Source organism: Microcebus murinus, chromosome 19 (genome assembly GCF_040939455.1).
Source record: "Microcebus murinus isolate Inina chromosome 19, M.murinus_Inina_mat1.0, whole genome shotgun sequence".
NCBI classification, from domain to species: domain Eukaryota; kingdom Metazoa; phylum Chordata; class Mammalia; order Primates; family Cheirogaleidae; genus Microcebus; species Microcebus murinus.
This window is the reverse complement of record NC_134122.1, coordinates 22,286,595-22,311,619: the sequence shown is the minus strand read 5'-3', so window position 1 is coordinate 22,311,619 and position 25,025 is coordinate 22,286,595. Positions and strand designations below refer to the sequence as shown.

Genomic DNA, 25,025 nt, shown 5'->3' with positions numbered 1-25,025 from the left:
TGCCAGTTCTCAAACCACCCACCGTCCTCCTCCCACCTTCTCCTTCGGTTGCCTCTCGCATCATCTCCAGGGCTGAGTTGAATTAGCAAGAGGAGCAAAGAAAAGAATCTGTGCCATCCTGTCCGGAGGTACCCCATGAATCTATTTTTTTTTTAATCAAAGAAAAATCAGGGCTCTTTTTGTTAGCTTTAAAAAAATGATATATTTGTACATATTTATGGGATCCATGTGATATTTTGTTACATGCATAGAATGTGTAATGATCAAGTCAGGGTATTTAGGGTGTCCATCACCTCATTTTTATCATTCCTATGTGTTTAGAACTTTTCAAGTCCTTTCTTCAAGCTATTTTGAAATATGAAACATATCATTGTCAACTGATGTAATCAGATCTGTTCCTTCTGCCTAACTGAGTGTTTGTGCCCACTTGCCAGCCTCTCTTGCCCACCATATCCTTCTTGGCCGCTGGTGGCTGTCCTTCTGCCCCTTCCTCCGAGAGATCAGCTCCTCCAGCTCCCACACCTAAGCGAGAGCATGCAGCATTTGTCTTTCTGTTTTAACTGTTCCCTCAGTGAGTCTGATCTGAGGTCAGGGGTTGGGATTCCTGGGACCATACCACCATGAGGCCATTGGCCACTGTTCAGCCTCCTTCCTAGCTTCAGCCCCCAAGGGCACTGTATCTCCCACTGCACCCACACGGTGTCCCAGTTCTACCTGTGGACAGGACGCCACTGGGCATGCAGATTGGTCAGGGTTCTCCAGAGAAACAGACTGAATAGGATGTGTGTGTACACACCTGTACACACGTGCACACATACTCACTTGGCTCACATGATCACAGGGCAGGCCAATCCTAAGATCTATGGGGTGAGTTGGCAGCTGGAGGCCCGGGCATATGCAGAGGAGGGCCCCGTGCCCACAGCGCCTCTCACTCTGGCCTGCTGCGTGCTGTCCTCTGGGGACTGCTGTGTCACTGGCGCTAGCTCAGCGCTGGTCCTTGATGAACATGTGGGGAAGGGAGGAGTGTGGTTAAGGCTGACTTGCTGCTCCCTCTGGTCCCTGGGGTACCTCCCAGAGTCATCTCCATAAATTTTTATTTATTTAAGTTAATTTCCAGTTCCAAAGAAAAGGGCCACTTGGGGTGGTGAAGAGAGGCAGGCTGCCTGCTCTCAGGGCGGCTGCCCTGGTTGCGTTAGTCCCCGGAGCCTGCGCGTAGGGAGGTTTGGAATCGAGCAGCACACACTCCTGGGGGTCCCAGCGCACACTCCAACCCCAGGCTGCTGTGAAGGCTGTCCTCTGAGCCAGACCCCATGCCTGCCTATGATGTGCACTCAGTGTGACAATAATGGCTGCTGTCACCAGCAACCAGACTGGTGGAAGCTGGGCCAGGATCGTGGACAGAGAAACGAGGCTGGCTCTACAGTGAGCCCTGCTCCCTGCAGGCTGTGCCCTTGTCTAGTAGTTCCACAAGTATGGTACAGGCAGGAGCCCAGACCCCGTGGGAAGACCCTGTAAGCCAAGGGCTCACTTGTCTCTAGCACACTGGCCTGGGAGCAGCTGAGGCTGGGCAGCAGCGTTGGGCGTCCCCTGGTGGCCCCAGGTTAGAGGGATTGCATAGAGGGCCTGCTCCCCCCATAGCAGCTGGGTGGCCTGGGCAGGGCATTTCCCTGTCTGAGCCTCAGCTTCCTTATCTGTGAAATGGGGCAGTGAGCTCAGGCACCTGGGGCAGCTGTGAGGGTCTGGTCACCGGGAGTGAGTGGTGGGCAGACGATCTCTGCACAGGCTCCGGAGAATGAACAGTGGGAGGGAGTCATCGTCCTTGCTGGGAGAGTCCAGCCCATCGACCCCTGGGCCTGAGGGAGATGCCCTGCTGGCAGTGCTGCCCAGAGCCGCTGGCAGAGACAGACCTTAATGGACCCTTCATTTTCTCCAGAGACAGGCAGGGGTTAAAGGTTCAGAGCTGGTGCCCATTGTCCCTGTGAGGTGTGTGGTGTCCCTGTGGGCAGGGCAGGGGAAAGGACCCCTCGAGGTCAGCCAGCTGCTGGGTGCTGGGGCTTCCGATGCCCTTAGGCTGGGAATTTCAGAGCCAGGCCCAGGCCCAGGCACAGGCTCTGCCCCTTCACTGCTCCCAGACAATGGGCTTTGTTGAGGACTGGCTGGTGCTTTAATTACTGCTGTCCTAGCCTGTTCTCGCTCTACACTGTTTGTTTATTCTTGGTGTCAGGTAATAAAGGGCAACACCATCAATTAGGTGTGTAATTGGAGTTGTAAAGAAATCATGTGATTTAATCACAGGGTTTGCAGGCAGAGCGGGGCAGAGGAAGGGGTGCCCCCAGCTGGTTCTTGCTGCCGCGCTCGGCTCTACCCTACAGGCTGCCTGTGAACAGATCCTCCTTGGACGTGGTGCCCACTATGTCCTGGGCCCGGCTCAGGCTTCAGGTCTCCCAGACCACTGCAGGGACAGACCTTGAAGTGCCATCTACCAAGCGGTGTGATTTTTGTTGAACACTGAAAAAAAATGCCTAGGGAACACAGAGGTGGGAGTTGAAGGACTGACTCAAAGACGTGATAGGGAACTGGTTTCTGAAGCACCAACAGGAAGTCAGCCAAGGCATGGGATGGGGATTTGCTGCCAGGCTGGCGACCCAGGTCTGGGATGCAGGTGGGCATGGCTCTGGCTAGGGTGGTGGCCAGGTTGGTGAGGTCCTCTCATCCCAGCTTTCAGGCTTTGGCGAGCCACCATTGGCATCTGGGCTCCACCCGATGGCTCTGTAGAGCCGTGGAAGGCAACTCTGCTGCAGAGTAACCACAGTGGTGGCAGGGCTGGTCAGGGCATGGGTGCAGACACGATTGGGGAGGTTGGCAGAGGTAGAGAGGCTGGTCTGCGAGGTAAGGGTGTGATGGGTGAGCCTGGAATTTGGGTTGCAGGGATGCAATGGGGGCTGGGCCCCTTCCCACCCCCAGTCTGCTAGGCTCAGGCCTGAAGGCTACACCGCAGGGTGGGGCCCAATGTGCTCCAGGGCCTGGACCTCCATCCCCTGCCCCAGCCCTTCTCTCCACTGCTCTGGGGACTTTGTCATCCTCGGGAGCCAGAGTGGGGGTCAGAGTGTTCCTGGCATAGTTGGGTGCCTCGCCCTCCCTGCTGGGTTTAGCAGAAGTAGTCCAGACTGCCCTCCTCCTCTCGGCCGGGTGCCATCCAGAGATGCAGTGTCCTGAGGCACGTCAGGGCTCGGCTGCTGCTTCTCCGGCTCCCCATCCAGAACAGGGCATGTTCCTTCTGGGATCAGAGCCCAGCTTCCTCCTGCCCCCGTGACCCCACCCAGGTCTGTGTCCCTGGCACTGCCTGTCGGCCATAGAGACTATGGAGTGACCATCTCATGGACACTGTCCCACCGGGCTCATTTTCCTTTCCTTTCCTTTCTGGCGTGTCTGTGAACTTTGCCGGCTGTCAAGCTAAGCACCCAGTCAGGGCTTCCCTACAGCTTCCTTTAAACCTCTGGTGGAAGTAGGAGCCCCTTCGTACCTGACATGAAACACCCCCACCTGGGCCCCAGTCCAACCCAGCCCCACAGCTGTGGTCTCTCCCACACTGGCCGTGGGAATGTGTGCGTGCGGGTGGCTGGGGAGGTGGAGGCACAGCTGGACATGCTCAGCCATCTCGAGGGCAGGTGAGCCCTTCACCTGGGGCTGCACAGGTTCCCTGTGGTGAGCGGAGAGCTCAGTCATCAAGGCCTAACTTGGGCCATACGGCCAAGACACCTGCCTTATGTCTTCATCCCTGGAGAGTGTCACTGGCCTGCCCCCACCTACCCCCGGGCTGTCACAAGGCTCCCATCCACCTGGACAGGAAGGCACCATTTAGCCTATAGAACCCGTGTCAGGAGTGGCCTGTACCTCGTTAGGTGGGGCAGCCAGGCTGGGAGGCCCATGCCTTGCAGTGGAGTGCTTGGGTGGGCTCTGGGATGCCCTGTTGGTCTGTCCAGCCCTAGTGTGCCCAGCACGTGGTCCTGAGCACTGCCTAGGCGCTGACCCCATGGGCACGTGGACAGCACAGCGAGGAAGGTTTCTGCCATGCCTGGGCAGGTGGGTAGGGAGGGCAAGTGGGTGCCTGTGAAGGGACTGGCTCCTCGTGTTCACACGCTGACCCAAGCCATTGCACAGAGACTGGGTGAGGGGAGCCAGTCCCGCCTCTGCCCCAGGGAGGCTTTGGCATCCTAGGCTGATCAAGTGGGACAGGGCCTCCAAGGCTGCATCAGCAGAAGGGCAGGAGGGGTTTCCACTAAGACAGACCTCTGACCCCGGGGGCCTTTCCAGGGCCGGGCTAACAGGACAGATGCTGGCCAAACCCCGCCTCTCCACTGGAGTGTGCCGTGTAACCTCACATGTGCACTGGGAGAAACACCGGCCTTGTCACAGGATGGGGGTCCAGGGGTAACGGGGTCCATTCCTGACTCAGGTGACATTGGGTCCTGTGTCCAGTCCTGACTCTGAGGTGATGTGGGGTCCTGGAGTAAAGTTGTCCAACTCTCTGTCAGACTCCTCCACTTGGCTGTCTCTTAGACATGTGGAATTACCATGTTCAGGAATTGAACTTCTAATTTCCCCCTTTTAAGTGTATAATTCACTGATTTTTAGTAAATACTCAGTGTTTGCAACCATCCCTGCATTTTTACTTTAGAACATTTCCTCACCCTGCAGGGTCCCTTCTTGACTGCTCTCTTGCAGTCAGTCTGTTGCCAGCATGGCCCAGGCACTCGGTCATCTTTGGTCTCTGTCCGTTTTCCTTCTCTGGGCATTTCGTGTAAGTGGAGTCTTAGAGCAGTTGGGCCTTCGTGTCTGGCTCTTCCACTGCACTTATTGTCGAGGTTCATCCGTGTCATAGCGTGTGTCGGTGCCCCTATCCTTGTGTTACTGACTAATGTTCCGCTATGTGGATGGAACACAATTTTATTCCCTCTCCCGTCAGTGGGCATTGGGGATGTTTCCAGTTTGAGGCCATTATGAACAATGCTGCTGTGATCATTTCTGTGCGAGTTTTTGTGTGGACACATGTTCATTTCTCAGGTAAGAGTAGAATTTCTGGGTAATGTGGTAAATTTATGTTGAACTTTTAAAGAAACTGCCTACTTGTTTTCCAAAGCAGCCGCACTATTTTACATTTCCCACATGGGATTCCTGGTGCTGCACATTCTTCCTGGCATTCATCATCATCTGTCTTTCTGAGTGTGGCCGTCCCAGTGGGTGCAAAGTGGTGTCACTGTGGTGGCATTTCCCTAATGGCTGGTGATGTCGAGCACATTTTCATTGCTTATCGGCCAGTCATATATCTTCTTCAGTGAAACGTCTACTTAAATCTTTGCCCGTTTTTTAATTGGATTGTTTGTCTTCTAATCATTTTCTTAATGCTTTCTTTTGATAAGCCAAGGTTTTAATTTCGATGAAGTGTAATTTATCTGCTTTTCCTTCTGTAGTTAGTGCTTTGTCCCAGGAACCCTTTGTTTACCACTTGGTCACATCTCCTGTTCTTCAGAAGCCTTTACATTCCGACTACGATCCTTTCCAACTGAGTTGTGTACATGGTGTCGAGAAGGAGTCCCGTCTCATCCGTCTCCATTTAGGTGTGCAGTTGGTCCCGCAGCACCGGCAAGAAGACCCTTTCCCACCGCATTGCTCTTACCCCATCCGACAGATGGGCCAGTGGCTGCTTGGCCTGGTCTTTCTGTGCTGCTGAGACCTCTGCATGTATCCGCGTCAGTACCATGCAGTCTCAGTAGCCAGCACTCCTCATCATGAGGCCTAGAGCTGGGCGGCATGAGTCCCGCACTGAACAGGCCTGCCAGGGGCTTCCTTGCCTTAGTTCCTGAGTAGCCCAGGAGCTCTCCTCCTGCCTTAGGACCTGGGCTCTTGCCGTGCCCTCTCCCTACAACGCTGTCCCTGCAGGCACAGGCCTCCTTCCCTCACCCCCTCATGTCAGCTCAGGGGACCCCTTTCCAGGAGGTGCCGCCAGGACCGGCCTGCTTAGAGGGCAGCCCTGCCACTTGTCTGGCACGCACTCCCTCCCTGCTCCGGGTCTATTCCCTGGTTGAAATATACCTTCCCTTAGGGCAAGCACTTTATCTGTTTGTCCACACTAAGTCCTCAAAGTCTAGAATGATGAGGGCATGTAGTACACTGAATCCTATTTGTTGAGTGAATAAGTGACTGACTGTGGTTTCTGTAGCCCCTGGACCAGGCCTGCTCACCGAGAGACCTTGAGCAGTGCCACTGCTATGGACAGGCAGGAAGTGCTACGCTCTAAAAGTCCTCCAAGCTTTGTCCTTATATAAGCCTCTGTGGTAGTTTCTTACTGCTGCTGTAACACATCACCACAATTTGGTGACTTAAAACAATACAAACATGTTGTCTTACACTTCTAGGAGGCACAGGTGTCCCTGGGCCAAAGGCCAAGTGTCAGCCGGGCTGGTTCCTCCTAGAGGCTCCGGAGAAGAGTCCCTTTCCTGCCTTCACCCATCCTAAAGGCTGGCGTGGCAAGTCGCCTCCCTCCTCTGCCCCTGCGAGGACCCTTGAGATTGTGTCCAGCCTGTTGGACAGTCCAGGCAAACCTCCATCTCAAGCTCCTTGCATGAGGAGCCATGTGAGATTCTGGGGTCAGGGTGTGGATGCCACCTCCTGGCCAACCAGTTGGTGCGATCGTCTCCTCCTGTTCACTGTCAGGTCTTCAGGCCTGGAGCCAGCCCTGGCCAGGTTGCCGGGTGGGGGCTGGGGAGAGCCAGGCCAAGCTGCGTCAAAGCACCCAGAGCAGCCAGGCCACACAGTCATGGGGTGCAGGCTGCAGGCCCTGGACGTGCTGCCCCGGGGCAGGAGGATCAGCAGGGGAGGCCTGCGGAGCATTTGTCTGCTCTGGTTGCTCTGCTGTGATGTTGGGCGTGTTGCTGCTCCAGCCTGGTCAGGCAGGGATCTCTGAGCAGAGCCTAGGAGGAAGGGTAGGCACGGCTGCATCCCTGACATTTTCTTCAGAATTCTGTGCCATGGGGAGTGGTCTGTGTGGTGTGGTCTGGCAGGAAGCCTTACCTCTGCTCCACGTGGCAGTCCCCAGATGGCCTGGACCCCAGCCCCAGGGCTGTGTGTCCTTGGACAAGTCCCTTCCCCTCTCAGAACCTCAGCTTCGTTCTTGGGATCCCTCCCTGAGCAGTTGTAAATTATGCAATGAGCTCAGGAGTGTCAGCCCGGGCTCCCCCTCCCTTCAAACTCCAGAGCACCCTCGGAGGCCCCCAGCTGCCAACCCCCACACAGACCCCCAGGATGCCAGGGTGTCTCCGGCCTGGGGAGCAAGAGGGCCTTATTGTTATTTTTCACTGAAGATAAAGTGTTTATCATATTGGAAAGCCTCAGCATGGCCAGTTTCCTTCTCCAGGTGTATCTGTGCATGTCTGCATGTCCCCCTTATGACAGTGCATGTCTTGGTGTCCCTTCATGGTGGGGCGTGTCTGCTCTGGACCCTACACACTGGGGCAGCCTCTTCAGGGAGCTGCTCTCCAGCCTGGTGCAGGTCCTCTCTGTCTTGCTCAGCCTGGGGCAAGCCAGCAGGGTCCTCCATGCTCAGGAGTCTCCTCCATACCCAGAGCCAACTATGGCTGCCCCCAACCCCTGCGCCTGTGCCTTTTTCTCCTTCCAGAGCCTTTTCTGGGCTGCTGAGCAGTTCTGTGGCCTTCTTCATCTTTTGCTACCTGAAGAACTCACTGCGTTTCAAATCCAAGGCCCTGCTGCGTGCATGCACAGACCATAATCGACTGCCACATCTCAGAAGGGAGGAAGCGAGAGAAAAGATTTAAGACTCTTGTCTTGCTGAAAGCAGACAGATTGACTCAAAAATGACTCAGTCAATAAAAGATGAGCTCTGAAAAGGCTTCCCCTTCTCAAAGGGAGGCTGCCTTCCGGGGAGCTGGTTTCTGTAGGCCCACTGTTAGAAATTAATAATGCACGCGACACACAGGACGGGTTGAGAGCACTCCAGCCTCAACAGACATGGCTCCCACTCAGCAGGTGTGACGTGTCTCAGGCCTCGCCACCTCTGTCCGCAGCTCAATCAAAGCTGCTGTCCTGCCAGGGGCTGCAGGCCACTGCCTCTTCCACGGGCCACCTGCTGGGCGTGTTCCTGGAAGGAAGCTTCCAGGAACTTGGGTTGGACAGCTGTGTTCTCTGGTTTACGTCTTGGAGCTTTGCGATAGGATGTTGATGTGTGCACTGTGCTGCTCTTGAGTGTTTCTGGCTCTGGCGGGAGGCATGTGTGCTGCGGTAGATGTCAGTGCGCTGAGTGTCAGTGCATGAGACTAGGTCTGCATGCAACCTGTGGGTTTTACAGCAATGGGCCTGAGGGGCTGCTGAGGACCCCCACTGGCTCTGCCCACCCTCCACAGTTACTGACTTGCGTGTCTAGAAACAGGTTCCTGGCCCTCCTCCCAGCCCCTTGGTGCCAGGGACGGGTGAGAGGCATCCTGGTGCTGAGCTGGGGGGATGGTGACAGTGCACCAGAGCGTCGCTGCCTCTAGAGCCTCGAGTTGCCAGCAGCCTCCATGTGAGGTGACCCTGGAGTCAGCTGGGGAGCGGGAGAGTGCTGCTGAGACCTGGAGCAACTTGCAGAGCTGCTGTCCCCTCAGAGCTGCCACGAAGGTTGTCCACCAGCTATTTCCACCCAGCCCCTGAACTCCCAGAGAGCTGCTTGGCAGGGGTCTCAGGCAGGAGTGGGTCTGGCCTGCCTGCAGCAGCCCCAGTGGCTCTGCCACCCCAACATTGCCAATGAGGAGCGCCCAGGAGACTGAGCCCAGGCGGTGAGAGGGGAGCTGTGAGGGCTCCTGCCTGGCCACGAGCTGACCCCACCCTGCCTCATCCCGAAGCTCCTCCCACAGGTTTCTCAGTTCATATCCAGAAAAGCGATGGTGGTATTACGTTCAGCTCTCAGACTGGCCATGCTTCTACCGATGCCTACTGCTGGTCCAGGTGACTGGAGCCAACCTGGCATTCTCCCCCTCTGGTGCCCAGCAGTGCCCCGCCCACTGCCTGGACTGGCGCCTACCCAGTGTCTTCCTCTTTAAGTTTCTGGGTGAGCAGAGACTTCGTCCTGCCATGCGCACAGCCTGCGCTTCTGAAGACCTCCAGACTCAACTATAGTCTTTTTCAGGCTGCGAGGCCCCCAGCAGGTTTCCAAGAAGAGCTTAAAGCCAGCCTGCATACCTACCCTGCCGGCGCACCGACTGCCAGTGCCTCTGCTCAGCAGGCGGGTTTCCCAGGCGCCGTGTGTGGGCAGGCTTGAACGGTTCAGGCCCAGCCCTGCCTTCAGGGAGCCCAAGATGGGAAGGAGGTGCCACTGCACAGGTGGCTGCATCAAGGGAGGCTTGTGCACGTGCCACAGGTGCAGACCTGTCCATGGGTTGAGGCACCTGGAGGTGACATCAGAGCTTGGTCTTTCGGAAGTTTGCTGTTGAACATCATCCCCTGGTAGGAGGCAAAAATTCACTGCAAGTTGTGGCAGTGGGAATGAAAATTGTATCTCTCAAGAGTGTGCATGTGGTGTCCAGGAATGCACCGTGGATTAGCAGTAGCTGAAGACGGTGTGTGGAGAGCACCGAAGGATGCCACCCAGCAGCAGAGTTCCCCTTGCAGAAGGGCTGGCCGTGCCCTCAAGTGCTAGGTTTTTCCCTGAAAGGAAGGAGGACCCCTTGGGGCCTTCTGAGGAGGAGGAAGAGGAGCAATGATTAGAATATGGACCCTGGCAAAGAAAGACCCTGATTGGAGAAGGACTGGTGGGGGGAGTGTGAAGACTCCCTAGTTTTTCTGGCTCGAGGGGTATAGGGGACAGATGGGAACAGCAGCCGCTGGAGAGGGGCTACAGAGTATCAGGGAAGAGGGGTGGGCCAGGGAGCCCCAAGTTTGAGGTGGCAGGTGGATGATTCTCACTTGCACACGGTTGAAAATATGAGTTTGGCAGTTAGGACTTGGGGCTCACTGGGGTTACAGGAGCTAATAGCGCATCAGGGTGGTGGGAACCTGCAGTTGAGGTCACCTGGAAGGACTAGTGTGCCCAGACAGAGCCCTGCCAGGGCCCCAGGCAAGGAGCTGGGTCAGGGTGAGAAGAGAGGCCCTGCAGGGCTGGTGCCTGGTCATGGCAAGGCAGAGATGGCCCCACCAGAGCCTGAATCCAACCATAGTTCAGCTTGGTTTTTTTAGCCGAGATGTGTCCCCAGTAACTGCCCTGCTATCAGACTGGCCGTGCTTCAGCCGATACCTGCTCCTCATGGACAGTTTGCTCCCAACTTCTCTGATCCTGTTTCCCTACCGTACGATGGGCAGAGAGAGGGTGACACTTGATAGGGAGATCGCCAGGCCAAGATGGGTCAGTGCACAGGCATCGTTTATTCATTTACTGGACACACGTGTGCTCGGTGCCCATGCGTAGGCGGGCCCCTCTCTCACAGAGCATGTTGGAGGTGGAAGAGATGCCTGGTAAACCAGTAAACAGATAAGTGAGTGAAACAAAGTCAGATGGCAGTGAGTTCTCTGAGGACGACTAAGCATGGGGTTCCCAGAGGACCCCTTCAGGTAGATGGTTCTGGGAGGCCCTTTCTGAGCCAAGGCCTGAGTGACCATTGGTGGCAGCCACTCAGACCACTGTGGCAGCACTCAAGGTGGGCCCCAGCTCTGGCCCCGTGGCCTGGCACCAGGCAGGTGTGTGAAGGGGCCCCCATGATGGTGCTGGTGCTACAGAGGCGGCCTTTGGGGTGTGCTAGGTGATCTGTGTGATCTAGCACCCCCTGAGGCCCTGCTGGGGTGTCGGCCCATCTGCTCGTGCCTAGTGGAGGACATTGAGCCCAATCTTCCATGGGCCTGTCTTTGCATCCGCCAAGCAGGTGCAGTGTCCCACCATGTGCTCAGGGTGTCCTGAGCACAGCAGACACAGGGGCCTCTGGCCCTCCTTCTGCCAAGGCTCAACTGGTCCTCTGTTTCCGAGAGCGAGTGAGGCTGTGAGCCTGGCGCCTGTGGGGCCGTCCTTTGGGGCTTCAGCTGCTCTCTGTTCTTGGTGGTGGGGGAGGACTCTTCCTGCGAATATGATATCAGCGCCCGCTTGTCACCCCGGGACTCTCCCACCCCATAATCTGGTGGGCTGTAATTGCTGGTGTCTTTTCAGATCATTTTTGTGCAAGGTGACAAGCTGTTTGCCAGAGTGAGCCGTTAATCACACAGAGATGCCCCGTTTGAAAGCCGCACGGAGCTCACCCGGGCGGTGCCTGCCAGGCAGCCAACAGTGGCAGAGCAGCTCGGCTTCGAGTCGTTCCAGGGCGGGTGTCTCCTCTCTGGTATAAAACGTGCAATTTCCGGCCCAGCAGGAGAACACAGGCTAGTGATGGAGACCACGTCTCAGGGCCTCTGGCACCAGCAGAGGTGAGGCCACTGATCTCCTCAGGGTAGGAGGAGTATCTGGCTAGTGGGTGGTGGCATCCCCATCTCCTATAACTGAAGCAGCACTTGGGCACCTTACCGCCCACCCCATCTGGAAAAGGCCTTCCTACCTAGCCCATCGTACCTAGGGACAGGGGCCTGAGTCATCCCAGCTGCCACAGGCTCTGGCAGATCTCGCACCTACCTGCCAGCCACTCAGGCTTGTCTCCTAGAATTTGGATGTAGGGTGGGCAGGTAGACTCAGAGGCGCTGGGCAAGTTGTTCTGTGCCACATCAGGGCTGCGGCTCTGCCTCCCTGTGTGGTGTATGGTATCCCAGAGAGTTGTGTCCATGGCAAGCCCACCAGGGCCACCAACCAGTCTGTGGGTGCAGCTCCTCCCCCTGCTCTCTCTCCAAATAGCCAGCCAGGACCAGGGTGCAAACCTCACGGTCACAGCTGCTGCAGCGCCCAGCTTCTACAGTTGCTAATAAAATTGCATAAATATTTGATGCCTAATTATTAAATATTTAAAAATGTAAAACTGAAATAGTTTAGAAGTTAGCAAGACATAAATAATTCAACCCAAGAAGTGTGGCTCAACTCTGGGCCTGAGCAGGGCCGGGGCCTCCCTGTGCCTGCTGGACGCCCGGGAGCCTTTGCTGCAGGGGCCGGCTCAGGTCCAGCCCAGCTCCTGCTCCTCTGTCCTGGGCCCCCAACCTCAAGGAGCTTCAGCTGGGTGTGCTGTGTCCGCAGCAGGCACTGGGGGCTTCTCAGCCCTCTCTCGTCTGAGGTCGGGCTTGGGTTGGCACTTATACATGCAGCCCTGCAGCCTGAGCCCCCGGGGCCGCTCTCTTTGCTGGTCCATGTTTGCGCCCCCAGGAAGACTCTGTCTCTGACCAGTCAGACCAATCCCAGAAGAAAGATTTGAAGATGACATTAGCGGTTTCCCAAGAAGCAGCCCCACAGGACTACCCCGGGGTGGGGTGCACAGGCCACAGCCCCGCTGTGCCTGGAACTGCCCTCAGCTCCGACTGCCCTGCCCTTCTTGTGAGCAGACGGTCTGCCAGCTGACTTCAGGGAGACGTCTGATGAGAGAGACAGACAGAAGAGAGACACTTGGGGGACCAGACTGGGCAAGGAGGACATGAGATGTTTTTTGGTGAAGTTTCGTAATATTAAGGACAAAGAGACTATTCTGCATACTTCCAGGGAGTGAAAACTGGTCACTCACAGAAGGTTGACTTCACAGCAACATTGAAAACTCGAACGAGTCATGCCCTCAAGACTGAATGAAAAGTATTTACAGCCTGGAATTCCTACCTAGCCCAGCTACTCCTTGGCCACAAAGGCAAGAAAAAGATGTTTTCAGATGTGCAGGGTGGTTTCCCAGGAAGCTGCCAGAGGGTGCAACCCCGAGGTGGGGAGGAAGACAGCAGCCAGCCAGGTGGCACCTGATGCCGCCAGAGCAGTGTGCTGAGAAGGTTTGGCCAGGCCTGTCCCTCTAAACCTGTCCTTTTAACTGGCCTGTGCCCAGGAGAGCCAGGCCAGGCTGGGCTCATGGCCACTGAGCTTGTTGGGACCACGTGGATGGACCACCTGCCTCACCAGTCCTGTCAACTGAAAGCCGGGGTGGGGACTGCAAAGGCCGCAGCACCAGCACAGCGGTACACCCAGCTGTCTCCTCCTCAGGACACGCCTGGCAGTGGCGCCCTCCAGGAGGTTCCGGAAGCCTGAGTCTCCGTGTCTGTCTTCTGGGAGTCTCCATGTCGCCCAGGAAGTACCGCCCCTGCTCTCACATGTGGGCCTAGGCTTCTGCTCAGAGTTCCTGTGAGCCACTTTCACATACATACATAGCCAAACAGTTGTCCGTAGCACAGTGGAAGGTCGCGTGGAGAACACAGTATCATTGCTACGAAGGTTTTCGCCTACACTGTCTTACTGGCCTGGCGGGGCCGGTGGGTCATCCCCGCTGCACGTGTGAGAAAGTGGAGGTTGGGAAAACGAGGTGACTTTCCAGACACCCACAGCCAGGTGTGGGGGACTCAGCCTCCTTCCTTCCTGACCCCTAGAGTCGTTGGCAACGCTGGGACTGTGCTGGTTTTTGGAAAATGCCCTGACACAGCCTGGACTTAGAGGACTGCTTTCTCTAGTGGTGAAATACTTGTTCTTTTTTGGTGGGTTTTTTTAAAGGCTGAAAATCCTGGCATTGGTTAAGTGCATTTTATTCACTTTTCAGAAAGAAAAATGGATCTGTTCTGAGTCCCCATGGGAACCTTTCGAAAGCTGCTTCCAGTTTCTAAACAAAGTTGTGGCAGGAGCAGGGCCCTGCCCGAGGCCCCTCTGCGGCTGTTCTCTCACCCTTTCCTTCGTCTCCCCACACCAGCGCCTACCAGAGAGTGGAGGGGCAGACGTGAGTCCCCAGGGGCAGTTGGCGCTTCACTCGTCCTCCTGCGGTGACCACCACAGCACGGGATGTGTGCGGTTGGGGGGCCGCCCTGGTCCCTTGGTCCCTCCTGGGCCCTGAGGAGGCTCATTGTGCTGGTCTTTTCTCCTTGGACCCACCGACGAGTGGGCTGGTCTCGTGGGTTAGGTCTTATCCTCACGTGTGCTCGAGGAAGGAAAAACCAGCCACAGACTGAGAAGGAGCGTGGCTGCCCCACGAGGCCCACCTGCTTCTCTGTGCACTTGTGCTGTTGCTCTGGCTTTTCAGCAGAAGTGAAACGTGAGTTTTCTCATACCAACATGTGTGCACATGCACACCAATGTGCACACAGATGTGTGCCTCCTGCCCTCCCTGTCTGCGTGGTGGCATCACTACTATGGTGGAGTCGGTGTCCAGTGTTTGGGGTGCTATGACATGCAGCTGAGATGCCTGTGTCCTGGCCGTGTGGGTCTCTCCTGTCTGATGCCTGGGCGTCCTGGACTTGCCATGGGCCTGGCTCTTCCATGTGCTCACCTTCCACAGTGCATCTGCTCCTTCTGGAATTCTCCAGTGGCGCTGCAGGCGATCTGTCCCTTGGCCAGTCCTCTGGCCCAGCCCTCGGGTTAGAGTTGATGCTGGTCTGATTGGCATCGCCTGGGCCACCTTTCCCTCTGTCCCTCTCCCTGTCCTTTGCGTTTTCACTGAGGCTCCCCAGTCTCCCCAGACCCTGCCGGCTCAGGCACATGGCTCCTCCCTCAACCCAGCCTGTCTGCCTTGACGTCCCTGAAGTGTGAACTCATGTCTCCTCTGGGGGAGGGCCATGCTGTCACCTGGGAGACCACCAGGGAGACCGTCATCCCTGCCATCCCTGTCTTTCCAGGAGTGGGCACGTGAACGGCTCTTATTCCAGGTGGCTCCACCACCACCCCAGAGACAGTGGCTCCCATTCCACCAGCTCTGCTGAGTCCGCATCCACCTGCTCATCTGTTGTCTTCTTAGAGTCTGTCCTCGCCTTCCGTCTGCTCTGCCTTGTCCCCGCTCAGTGTCCCAAGAGTCTGTGATCCTCCTTCGCTGTCTTGGCAGTGGAATTTCAGGAGGGAGCCAGGAGGAGCACCAGTGTCCAGGAACAAACACGGATGTTCCATCCACCTCCCACGTGTGTTCGCTTTTGGTTACGCCGATCTTGGGACCTGTGCAGGGCTGTAATTTAGGGTATTCAGGAAGAATGGCAGATTGTTGAGGTAGTTTATTTAGCCCTCACTCGGTGAGCCCTTTTCACACTCCGGGTTCCTTGGGGTGACATCAAGACCCGGCCCAGCCTTCCCTGAGCTTATTTATGGTCCATGGGAGGAAATGAGCATTTGGCACAGATTGTTGTAAAGTCACCTGGTGGGTGTCACGATACACACTAAGAAGGAAAAGGGAGCGTGCACCGGGAGCATGTGACCAGAGACAGCTGTGACCCCAGAGTTGGGTATGTGCGTCACTGGGAAAAGGGGCTGTGCAGAGGCCCTGAGGGGAAGATGCGGCACCTTCACGGGATGAAACGAAGCTGTTGCCAAGTGGGCCTGGGGTCTCAGGGGGCTCTGCAACCTTGGTGGCCCTAGGAGAATGTCACTTAAGATCACGTCTGCCTTGGGGGCTCAGATTCTGTCCAGATACCTGGGTCCCCGTGCGAGCCTGGGCTGGCCATGGTGAGAGGGAGGACTGTGAGCCCATGCCCAGGCTGCCCCTGGGTTGGTGGTTCGGGGTCTCTTCCCTCTGAGGGCTCTTCCCACACCAGCTGCCTCGACTGAAGGGGCTGCCTCCTCACAGGATGCCCAGGGGTGGCAGGTGGTGCTTTGTGAACAGCAGTGAAAACTCAGGCGCTCATTAAAATTGTCCTGGGACACAGACGTGGGTCAGGCCAGCCCCAGTCCTGGGGAGGTCTCAGAGTGGGGTGGTGGGTAGTGGTGTGGGTCCCCCGCTATAGCTGGAGCCCAGGCCCCAGGACAGGGCCTCCACCTGGGCCCTGGGGAGGGGGACAGTGGGCAAGCATGCCCCAGGAGCTGCCCTCCTGAGACAGTTTGCATCTCTGAAAGTATTTATGCTGTCTCGCTTATCTGTGTGTCCCCATAACTCCCCAGGGAGTCAAAAGGATTTTTCCTTTTTCCTCCTTCTGAAAGGCTGGACCCCAGAGTCTACATCACAGAGCGAAAGCGGAGGGGCTTTTTTGAGTGAAAGTGGAGGGGCTGGTCAGGTGCTGGCCAGGTCCCAGGGCTGCAGCGCCACTGAACAGGTATGGAGGGAGGGCCGTGTCCTGCCCCCGCCTGCACGCAGATCAGGAAGACATGGGAGCCATGCTCCAGTCAAGGAGAGCCCGGCCTCGAGGCTGACTCAGGCCTCTCCTTGTGCCTCTGCACCCGAGCACACCTCTGGCTCACTGTCCCTGCCTCTCTGGCTGGAGCTGTTCTCCACGTCGCAGGCTGTGAGCTGGGCCTCCAGAGACGAGTGCCCGTAAATGCGCCTTTATCCCGACATCTCTGCTCTCAGGGGTAAAACCACTCTCTTCCCTGCTAGCCTTTATATAATTGCAATTTATTTTTATTCTGTGTCCTTCCCACAGAACTTTCACAGCTGCCTTCTGCAGTTCAGGAGGAGCAGGTGCTGGGCTGAGACACCCGGCCTCATGTGCCACCCGGCCTCATGTGCCTCTCGGCCCTTGGACACCCCTTCCCCGACCACACATCCTCTGCCCACCCCACACTGGCTCTGGGCTCTGGGCAGCAGTCTCGTCCTCTCCTCTGACTCCTGCCTGTCTACCTGTGTCTCCTTCCTTTCCTGTCCCTCACCAAGGACTTGCGGAGGCCTGTTGGCGCCAGGCCCACGTCCCCACATCCCCGTGTCCCTGCAAAGGGCAGCAATCGGAGGCTCAGGGAGGGGTGCCAGCATTCCGGAGAGGGAACGGCCGCTCTGCCTGGAGCAGCCAGGGATCCAGGAGGGCACAAGAGAGGGGCCCAAGGTGCCAGGCAGGGAGGGTAGCCACGTGTGCAGGGGCAGAGGGGAGATGGTGGCTTGCAGGGGGTCTTCTGGTTTACATGGCTGGAGTCCAGGATTCATGGGGCAGGAAAGGCAAGAGATGGGGCTGAGGGTGGGGCAGGGCTCAAAGGGCCTCAGCACCTCTTTACAGCGGACTTGAGCATGAGGGTGTGGGGGAGAGGGACACCCCAGAGAACATGGCTGCCAGCCGGGGCCTCATCCCCCATGGAGTGCACAGCAGGCGAGGCCTGGGGCTGGGGCCAAGAGTGCTGAAGGGCCACGTAGGCCCTCTGCTCCCTCTGCCCATGTGTCGTCGCCAGTAGGTCAGGTCTGAGGGGTGGAGCGCAGGGTGGTCACACATCCCAGGGCCCCGGGGGAGCTGGCCGGGCCACACATCCTGGGCTCACAGAACCCAGCCCAGGGAACCTTTAGTTCCTGTCTCAATTGGGAAGAAGGCTACGTGCGAGCAAGTGGCAAGAAAGCGATGACATTTCTGAGGCGGAAAACCCATCTTTTATTTATTTAATCCAAACCATCATGTGAATTATTCATTCACGTTTATGTAAGCGATTGAGCTACAGGAATAACGGAGAGGTCAAAATGTTGACTTTTATGTGCCCCAAGTCAAGGAATTCTTCACGAATCTCCCTTCCTGAGCCCACTTCATTAAGGTGGGCCTTACTTGAAAGCTGGGCCCCTCCCCACCCAACTTGGCAGATTGGGGTCGGGCCCCCTCTCACCCAAGAGTCCACATGGCCTTGAGGAGGTCACTCCCCTCCACGCCCCCTGCTGTTGCCTATTGATCAGTGGTAGGCCTGCACTGTAGCAGGGGCCCAGCAGGTCCCCAGCACATAGGTGTCCAGGGACTGCTCCCCAAGAGCAAGAATGGCAGCACTGACTCCTCCCAGCCAGGTGGCAGGTGCCTGGCACGTGGCCTCCATGTACCTCCTTCCTTACCCCAAGCCCACGCTAATCAGCCATGGGCTGGATCTCATGCAGACCTGGGCCCTGACTACTTGCAGGGGTCTGTGGGCTGCACAAAGATGGCTTTGATGTCTGCGCAGACAGGGGGCTATTTCTTCCTCCAAGGTCAGGCTGCATTTATTACCAAAATTTAATTTTTCCTATTTGGACATATGAGATATATTAAAGGCAGTGCCTTCTCTGACAGGGGAGAAATATTGCCTCTGAAGAGTGGTCAGTGAATTTTTCCTTCTGCACATAGGTTTTCTTCCTGCTGATGACTCCACGTTAGGGAGGATTGACTGAGGGACACAGGGAAGGTATTGGGGTCAGAGATGCCAGTTAACCTTCAGATTTCATAGCCTGATTACCTGATTAATCAGGCTCCAAGCCTGCATCCTGATGGAGGGGCTCTCAGCTGTGGGTGACAATATCCGCCAGGCCATTTGCGCCAGTGAGGAAGGGAGAGGCAGGACAGGCCGGGTCGAGTGGCCAGGCAAGTGCAGGTAGTTGCAGTCCCACAGGTGGACGGACGTCGTGCAGCCCCCCTGTAGATGGGCTGGGTGTCATACAGGCCCCATCTCCTCCCAGCCCCTGTGGTATCAGGACCCCTCACTCAGAACGTGGGCCCACACCAGGCTGCCTGTGCGGAAGCCAGGCAGAACTCAGAGGGCTGAGGCCGTAGGCAGCCCGCCTATGCCCTTCCTCTCTGTGGTCAAGGGCCAATCTCTTTTAGCCTCAGTTTCCTTGTTTGCGACGTGGGGTCTGTGTTCATACCTAAGCTATAGCAACGTGGCCGGGAGTTGAGTGTGTGTGTGTGACGTGGCGTGGTCATCTGAGTCCATACTCTTGGCAGAGGAGTGTCCATGAGCCCTGCGCTCTCCGAAGATGATCCTTCTTAATCCTGGTGGCAGCCTCTGAAGGCAGCTACTCGCCTATGTCCCTATGTCCCTATTTCAAATGAAGGTCCTAGGTGAAGGGGAGGGATAGGTTCAGTGCCATAGGTCAGGAGGTGGCAAAGCTGGAGTGGGAAGCTCCCTGGCCCCCAGATCTCTGTTTCCTCTGTACACTCTGGGCTACTGGTCTCCATGCGGCCCCCTCTTCCTGGAGTGCAGGCTCCCCGGCCTGGCTGTGTCTGTCCACCTTGACCTGGCCCCTCTGAGCCTTGGCCCATGGCGCACGTGCTCACTGTCAGTCCCCTGGTCTCAGTGACTCCGTGTACTGGCCAGTAGGTGCTTGGCTTTGTCTTCCCTTACACACTTCTCCTGAGGGGCACAGGGGGACCCCACGCTGGTCCTAGTCGGGTGGAGCCCTGAGGCCTTCAGACTGTCTGATTTAGGGCCAGCCTTTGCCTGGGCACTGCCTGGGATTGGGATCCTCAGTTTCTTCCCAGCCACATGGCTGTGGCCACATCTTACCTCCTCTCTCTCAGCCCAGCCAGAGAGCCAGTTGTCACTGTGCCTGGATGTGGGCACCCACGCCAAATCCCGTGATTCAACCTGGGGAGGAGGGAGGTGGCTGCCAGCCCCGCTCACACTGCCACAGGGCAGAGCAGGACTCAGACCAGGTTTTTCTCAAATCTGGCCAGCTGGCTCCTGTCCCTGCGTGGAGTATCCCAGCCTCTGCAGGGGCCCTCGTCCTCAGCTCCAGATGGGACCCCTGGGAGGGGATGGCTCCATGCGTGTTTAAGTGGAGCCTGTCTCGATAATTAATGGGGAGATAAATAGAGGTTTAATTACTTGGAAGGCACCTTGGGTGAAAGATTCATGGTGTTCGTGCATTCTTCTACGGCTCCCCACTGCCGACCTCTCCCCAGGTGGCAGTAAACCACGGCAGGTGGAAGCTGCAGGGCAGGGGCAGATGCCATAGGCCCAGGCGGGGCTGACTGTCTTCCCACTGCTCAGTCTCGGGGCCTACCCAGACCCTGCCGCTGCTGGCATCCTTGTCACCAGTGGTCTTATCTTGGAGGTGGCCTACAGGTCATGCCTCGGGGTAACAGGGTGTGAAACCTCCCTCCTGATGGCCTCCTGTCCACCTGCCTTCCCTGCTGCTCCTACTGGCTCATGTGGGGCAGGCGTCCAACTCCTGCAAGGACTCAGGCAGCAGCCTAGTAGCCCAGGAACTATCTGTCATTGTCACCCGGCTGTGTGTATAAGGTCTGGGCCTTCAGTTCAGGGCCTGGATTCCCAGGGCTCCTTCCATGAGAATATTCTTGCCTGACGTCTGCAGCAAGTGAGGACAGTCCACCCCAGATCAGGACTGACGCCGGCTTCCTGACAGTGACTTGGGTGGTTTCAGATGTTGCCCATTATCATTCGCCAGGGACCAGGCCAGGAGAGCCTGGAGCTCAGACTGGTGTCTGGCTTCCTTTCCCAGCCTTAGAGTTTTGGGGTTGACTGTGATAGCATTATCATTGTTACCCCGGAAAGGCAGACTTTATCGTCTTGTCCCTTCCGTCAGCACAGATCAAGGCCTGCCAAGTGGGTGCCAGCCCTTGTCCACCCAGGAAGCTGAGACCCATGCACGGCCTCGGGCTCACCTGTCTCCTCCCCTCCCTCCCTCGCAGAGCTGAGGAAGCAGGTGGAAAGTGCTGAACTGAAGAACCAGAGGCTGAAGGAGGTTTTCCAGACCAAGATCCAGGAGTTCCGCAAAGTCTGCTACACACTCACGGGCTACCAGATCGACATCACCACGGAGAACCAGTACCGGCTGACCTCCCAGTACGCCGAGCACAAGGCCGACTGCCTCATCTTCAAGGTAGGCGCCTGCCTTGGCCGCAGGGAGGAGAGAGCACAGGCTGTCTGGAGCAGCCTTATGGCACATTGGTGTGATGGGCTGTGGCCAGAGGGAGATGCACTGGCCGTGTCCTTGTCATCCCTGAGGTTTCTGGATGTTGGGCCACCTCTACTTGACAGTTCAGCCCTGGACCTCTTGGGAAGGAAGGTCCATTCCCCCTCGACTTCCCTCTTTCAGTCTGCTCTCTACATGCTAATGCCCAGGCTCTGTCCTGATGAGGGTTAGTGGAGGACTGAAGTGATGGTGTGAATGGTGGGGCAGGGCCAGGTGGTGGGGCGCTGTTAGAGCAGCCAGGCTCTGCAGCTAGACCCCAGCTGGAAGCCAGCATGAGACGTGGTAGCCAAGAAAGAAGAAAATCCAGCATATCTCCATGCTCAGCATAGAGCAAATAGGAGGTGCACTTTTAAAGTTTTCTGGCAAAGCCAGGACAGGAGTCCTCAGGCAGCAGGGCCTGTCTATGCAAGCAGGAGGGATGGGGCTGGTGGGAACCTCCTTACCTGTGTGTGCCCCGTGCCCGGAGCTGGTTCGGGAATAGCAAAGCCTTGTGGGATTGGCGTGTGTGTGCTATGGCTGGGGCGCTTCTGGGTTCTGGGCTGGGACAGTTGGGATGAAGTGTCCTCGGGGTGAGCAAGTTCTAGTAGCAGAAGTAGGGGTGTTACTGTGTTGGCCATAAGGGCAGAGGTGGCCCCACGTGGACATCAAGCAGCTGGAAATCTGGGGTGACAGGGACTTGTCTGTCACTGCCCGTTCATGGAGATGGTGTCTCGGACCCGGCGGGGTGCATGGTCCTGGCATGGCATGTGGCTACTTCAGGCAGGGTCGCCCGGGCAGTGGTGTGGAAGGTTGTGACAGGCACAGACCGGCCCTGCTGTGGACTGCCAAGGTGTGGAATGGGCTATCTAACCGGCCCACAGCCTGTCTCCGCACAGCTTCGTAGATACAAAGAACCAACTTTCATTTGTACAAAAAAGCTGTACCTGGTGTGGCCTGTGCATTCTGAGCAGAATTTAACAGAGGAGGAAATGTCGCTTGTCTTATCTGGTCTCGAGCCTGGCGGCGTCCTCTCCTGTGCAGGGTGCTTTCTGGCTGCAGCACAGCGGCTGCCCAAGCTGACTTTCTTCTAGATTTTCTCTGACTTCTCAGATCACATTCATCCATTTTTACATTCCTTGAAACTCTCAAACCTTTGAGTAAGTAAATATTCAAACACTCAAAGTCTTTAAATAAATAGGCTATCAGAGATGTACTTCCTTGCTTTTGTATAATTCTATATACTTTTGAATAATTCAGGATCACTGATAGATGTTTAATTTAATACATTGTACAAATTCCATGGTTTTTTAAAAAAGATTAGGTAAATAAAGATGTACTTATGAACAGTCACTATTTAACATATCACTTGTCATATCAACATTTATAAATTAAGAGGCATAGTTTTCAGTGGATTCTTGCATATTTTTTAGCTGAAGTGATTGATCTTATGAAAACTACCTCCAATGAAAGCTTGGGAGAAAACTCCAAAGTATTTTGTATATAAATTGTTGAAAATCCAAAAGGGGAAAACAATTCACTTATAATCCTACCTCCCAGAGGCAACTGCTGTTAACACTTTGATATATTCCCTTTCAGTGTTTTATATGTGTAGGCATATATGTAGGTTTATTAATTTACACTTACAAAATTGGGATCCTGGGATTATATTCTTTATACACTTAACTACACTTAATCTTAACCAAAAGGCCAAAAATCTATTATTTTTTAAAACAATGTCAGCAAGTAGCTTGATGGCCTCAACTGCCACTCTTGTGCTGCAGATGTTCTCATCTCCTGGTGCCTAAACAGCTCCTGTTGGGGTGTCCTTGGGGACAGCGGTGGGGCACTGGGGGCAGCAGCGTGTGCAGGCTGCAGGCTTCTCTGCCTGTGGCCTCTTTTCTTTGTGCCTCCACGGACAGAAAGCGCAGCTTCTGGAGGTGGCTTGAAGTATCGCGTTCCCTGCAGACGTCCCAGAAAGCTGCGCTTGCTTGTTCCTTCAAAGCCCCCGTCGTGCCAGGCTCTGATTGCCCACAGGTCTTCTCTCCCTTGTGAGGCTAGCGGCCTCCTGGGGAACCAGTGGGATGCTGGGAGGGCAGTCTTGGGGCTGCCAAGCCTCTGGCAGGAAGTTTCTAGCCAGGACACCATCCTCCCTCATCCTTGCCGTCTCCGTACCCAGGATGCTGGGCCTGGAGACAGGAGGACGGCACCAGTGCACTCACGGCGGCCTCTTGCCCTCCGGTGCAAGGCTTGGCTGGAGGAGAAGGCCTCTGCAGACCTGCTGGAGGGGCAGACACACTGAGCGGGGCAAAGGGGAAAAGACAAGAAAGGAGCAGGCTGATGATGGACAGCCTGCAGGGCCTGGCCCTGCGGGTACCTCCTACAGATAGTCGCTGATCCTCAGGGTAGCCAGGCCGCAGTGGTCCCTTCCTCAGCACTGTCTGCAGGGGATGGGACAGTCCTGAGAGCCCAAGGGACGAGGCACCCTGGAGCCATCCTACTTACCCCGCAGCTCCGGATCCTGGGTTTCAACCAACACCAGGCCCCTGTGCTCCTGTGGGATTCAGTTTCCCCATCTGCCATGAGGAGGGTGGTCTGGACATTTCCTGGGGTCTTCCTGACTCCAGCCTCCTGCGTTCACAAGGGCTCCCCGGGAGCAGAGCTGCAGCTGGCTGCCGTAAGGGAGGGAGCACACGCGGGAACTGGGCACCGCCTGGGGCTGGTGCACACGGGCTCCATGGCTGTGGAAAGATCACACCAAACCACACCTCCTAGTCACTTCCGCTCATGTTATTTATTTTCCCCAAAAATGATTTTTCTGGCAGGACAGGAGCTAAAGGCAGAGTTAGAAATAGCTGTGCCTGTTTCCAGTTGAGCGGGCTCTGCAGATGTGTGCTGGGATAATTGTGGGTTTGCTGTGCAGCCCCGCATCTCTGCTGAGGAGGAAACTCGGGCTCCCTGTCCCAGGGACCGCGTGGGTGGGGGGAGCTGCCTGCGCAGGGCTGCCTCGTGGGGAAAGGCAAGAAACCTCGGCACCAGCTCTTCAGCAGGAGCCCGGCAGCCTCCACTCCTCCCCCTCCTGGGGAGAAACAGGTCCCAAGTCTCTGGGGTTTCCCTGGAAAGGCTTTGGCCCTTCCTGGGCCTGCGGGCATAGGCGGGGCGGGAAGGCCATTGAGTCCTCAGGGTTCCTGGTCTCTCAAGGACTCTCCACTCTGTCCCCAGGACCCAGAGAAGGAAAGCTGTTCTGAGAATGAGAAAACTGCTGAGAGGTTGAACAACCAGGCCAAGGTCACACAGCATGTACATCGTGTGACTTAGCAGTTGTGCCTGCGTTTCCAAATCTGTAAAACAGAGCTGCAGCAGTACCTACATAAGGGATTGGTTACATGGATAAGGGGAGAGGATATACAGGTGAGCATCCCCAATCCAAAAATCTGAAATCAGAAATCCTCCAAAATCTGAAACTTTTTGAGCACTGGTAAGCTATCGGAGCATTGCAGATATCAGATTTCAGATCAGAAGTGTTCAACCAGTAAGTAAGGTCTGACGGTGGCTAGACCTCTGCCCCTGCTTAGGGGAGAGGAGAGAGCAGGAGGGTGGAGGCGGCATGGAGCACCAGCCTAGGAGTCTTAAGGTAGGGGGAGGCCCAAGCCGGCACCTGCAGGAGCAGAGAGTGGACCTCCAACACTGCAGGGGACATGCAGCCCAGGGAGACCCAGGCTGGACTAGGCCTCTGGAGCTGTGAGACCATGCCCTTATGTTGCTTAGGCCACTCAGTTTGTGATAACTTGTTATGACAGCAATGGAAACGAATGCAGCTCTGAGTCCACTGCTTTGTGAGCCTGGGGAGGCCATGTGGCCTCTCTGAGCCAGTTTCCTCCGCAAAGCACTGCCCTCAGAGGGGCAGGGCCACTCCAGAGCACCTGGGCAGGGAGCCAGTTTCATTTTGGGCCTGGCCTGAGGTCTGGAGCAGGCAGCTGCCTCCCAAGTGGTCCCAGGAGCAGGAAGGTAGTAAAAGTGGCAGGTGCTGCCGAGAGGGCTCCCCCTCTCCTGGGCACACCTGCCCATGCAGGGTTCAGAGTGGCGGCCTTGGCTGAGGGGAGGTGGCTGTGGCAGACATTGCTGTGGGCCAGTCCCTGGCGGGTGGTAGAAGGGGTACTGGACGCCAGGCTAGAGCTGCCTCAGTGCCAACATCACCTTCCCTCTGCCCAGCCCTGGGGCCAGGCATGTGGCTTCACCTCCCTGAGCCCCCTTCATGAAGAGCCTGGGGACAGTTGTGATGTCACACTCAGCCAGTGTGTCTACAAGCTCCTGGCACGTTGTGAACATATTGGATGTTGTCTCCCTGCCACGTGGCTGCAC

At 56.4% G+C, this 25,025-nt stretch overlaps 2 protein-coding genes across 6 annotated transcripts in view; both read left to right on the top strand.

The window, feature by feature from the left end:
• Nucleotides 1-25,025, top strand: part of PSMG3 (proteasome assembly chaperone 3) — a 418,234-nt gene that overhangs the window by 153,322 nt on the left and 239,887 nt on the right. The window lies entirely within an intron of this gene.
• Nucleotides 1-25,025, top strand: part of MAD1L1 (mitotic arrest deficient 1 like 1) — a 383,346-nt gene that overhangs the window by 292,058 nt on the left and 66,263 nt on the right. For all 5 annotated transcript variants that reach the window (XM_075995238.1, XM_075995236.1, XM_075995239.1 and 2 more), the window contains one exon: nucleotides 20,404-20,594. In XM_075995238.1, coding sequence (XP_075851353.1) covers nucleotides 20,404-20,594 — 191 coding nt within the window. The remainder of the gene's footprint in view (nucleotides 1-20,403; nucleotides 20,595-25,025) is intronic.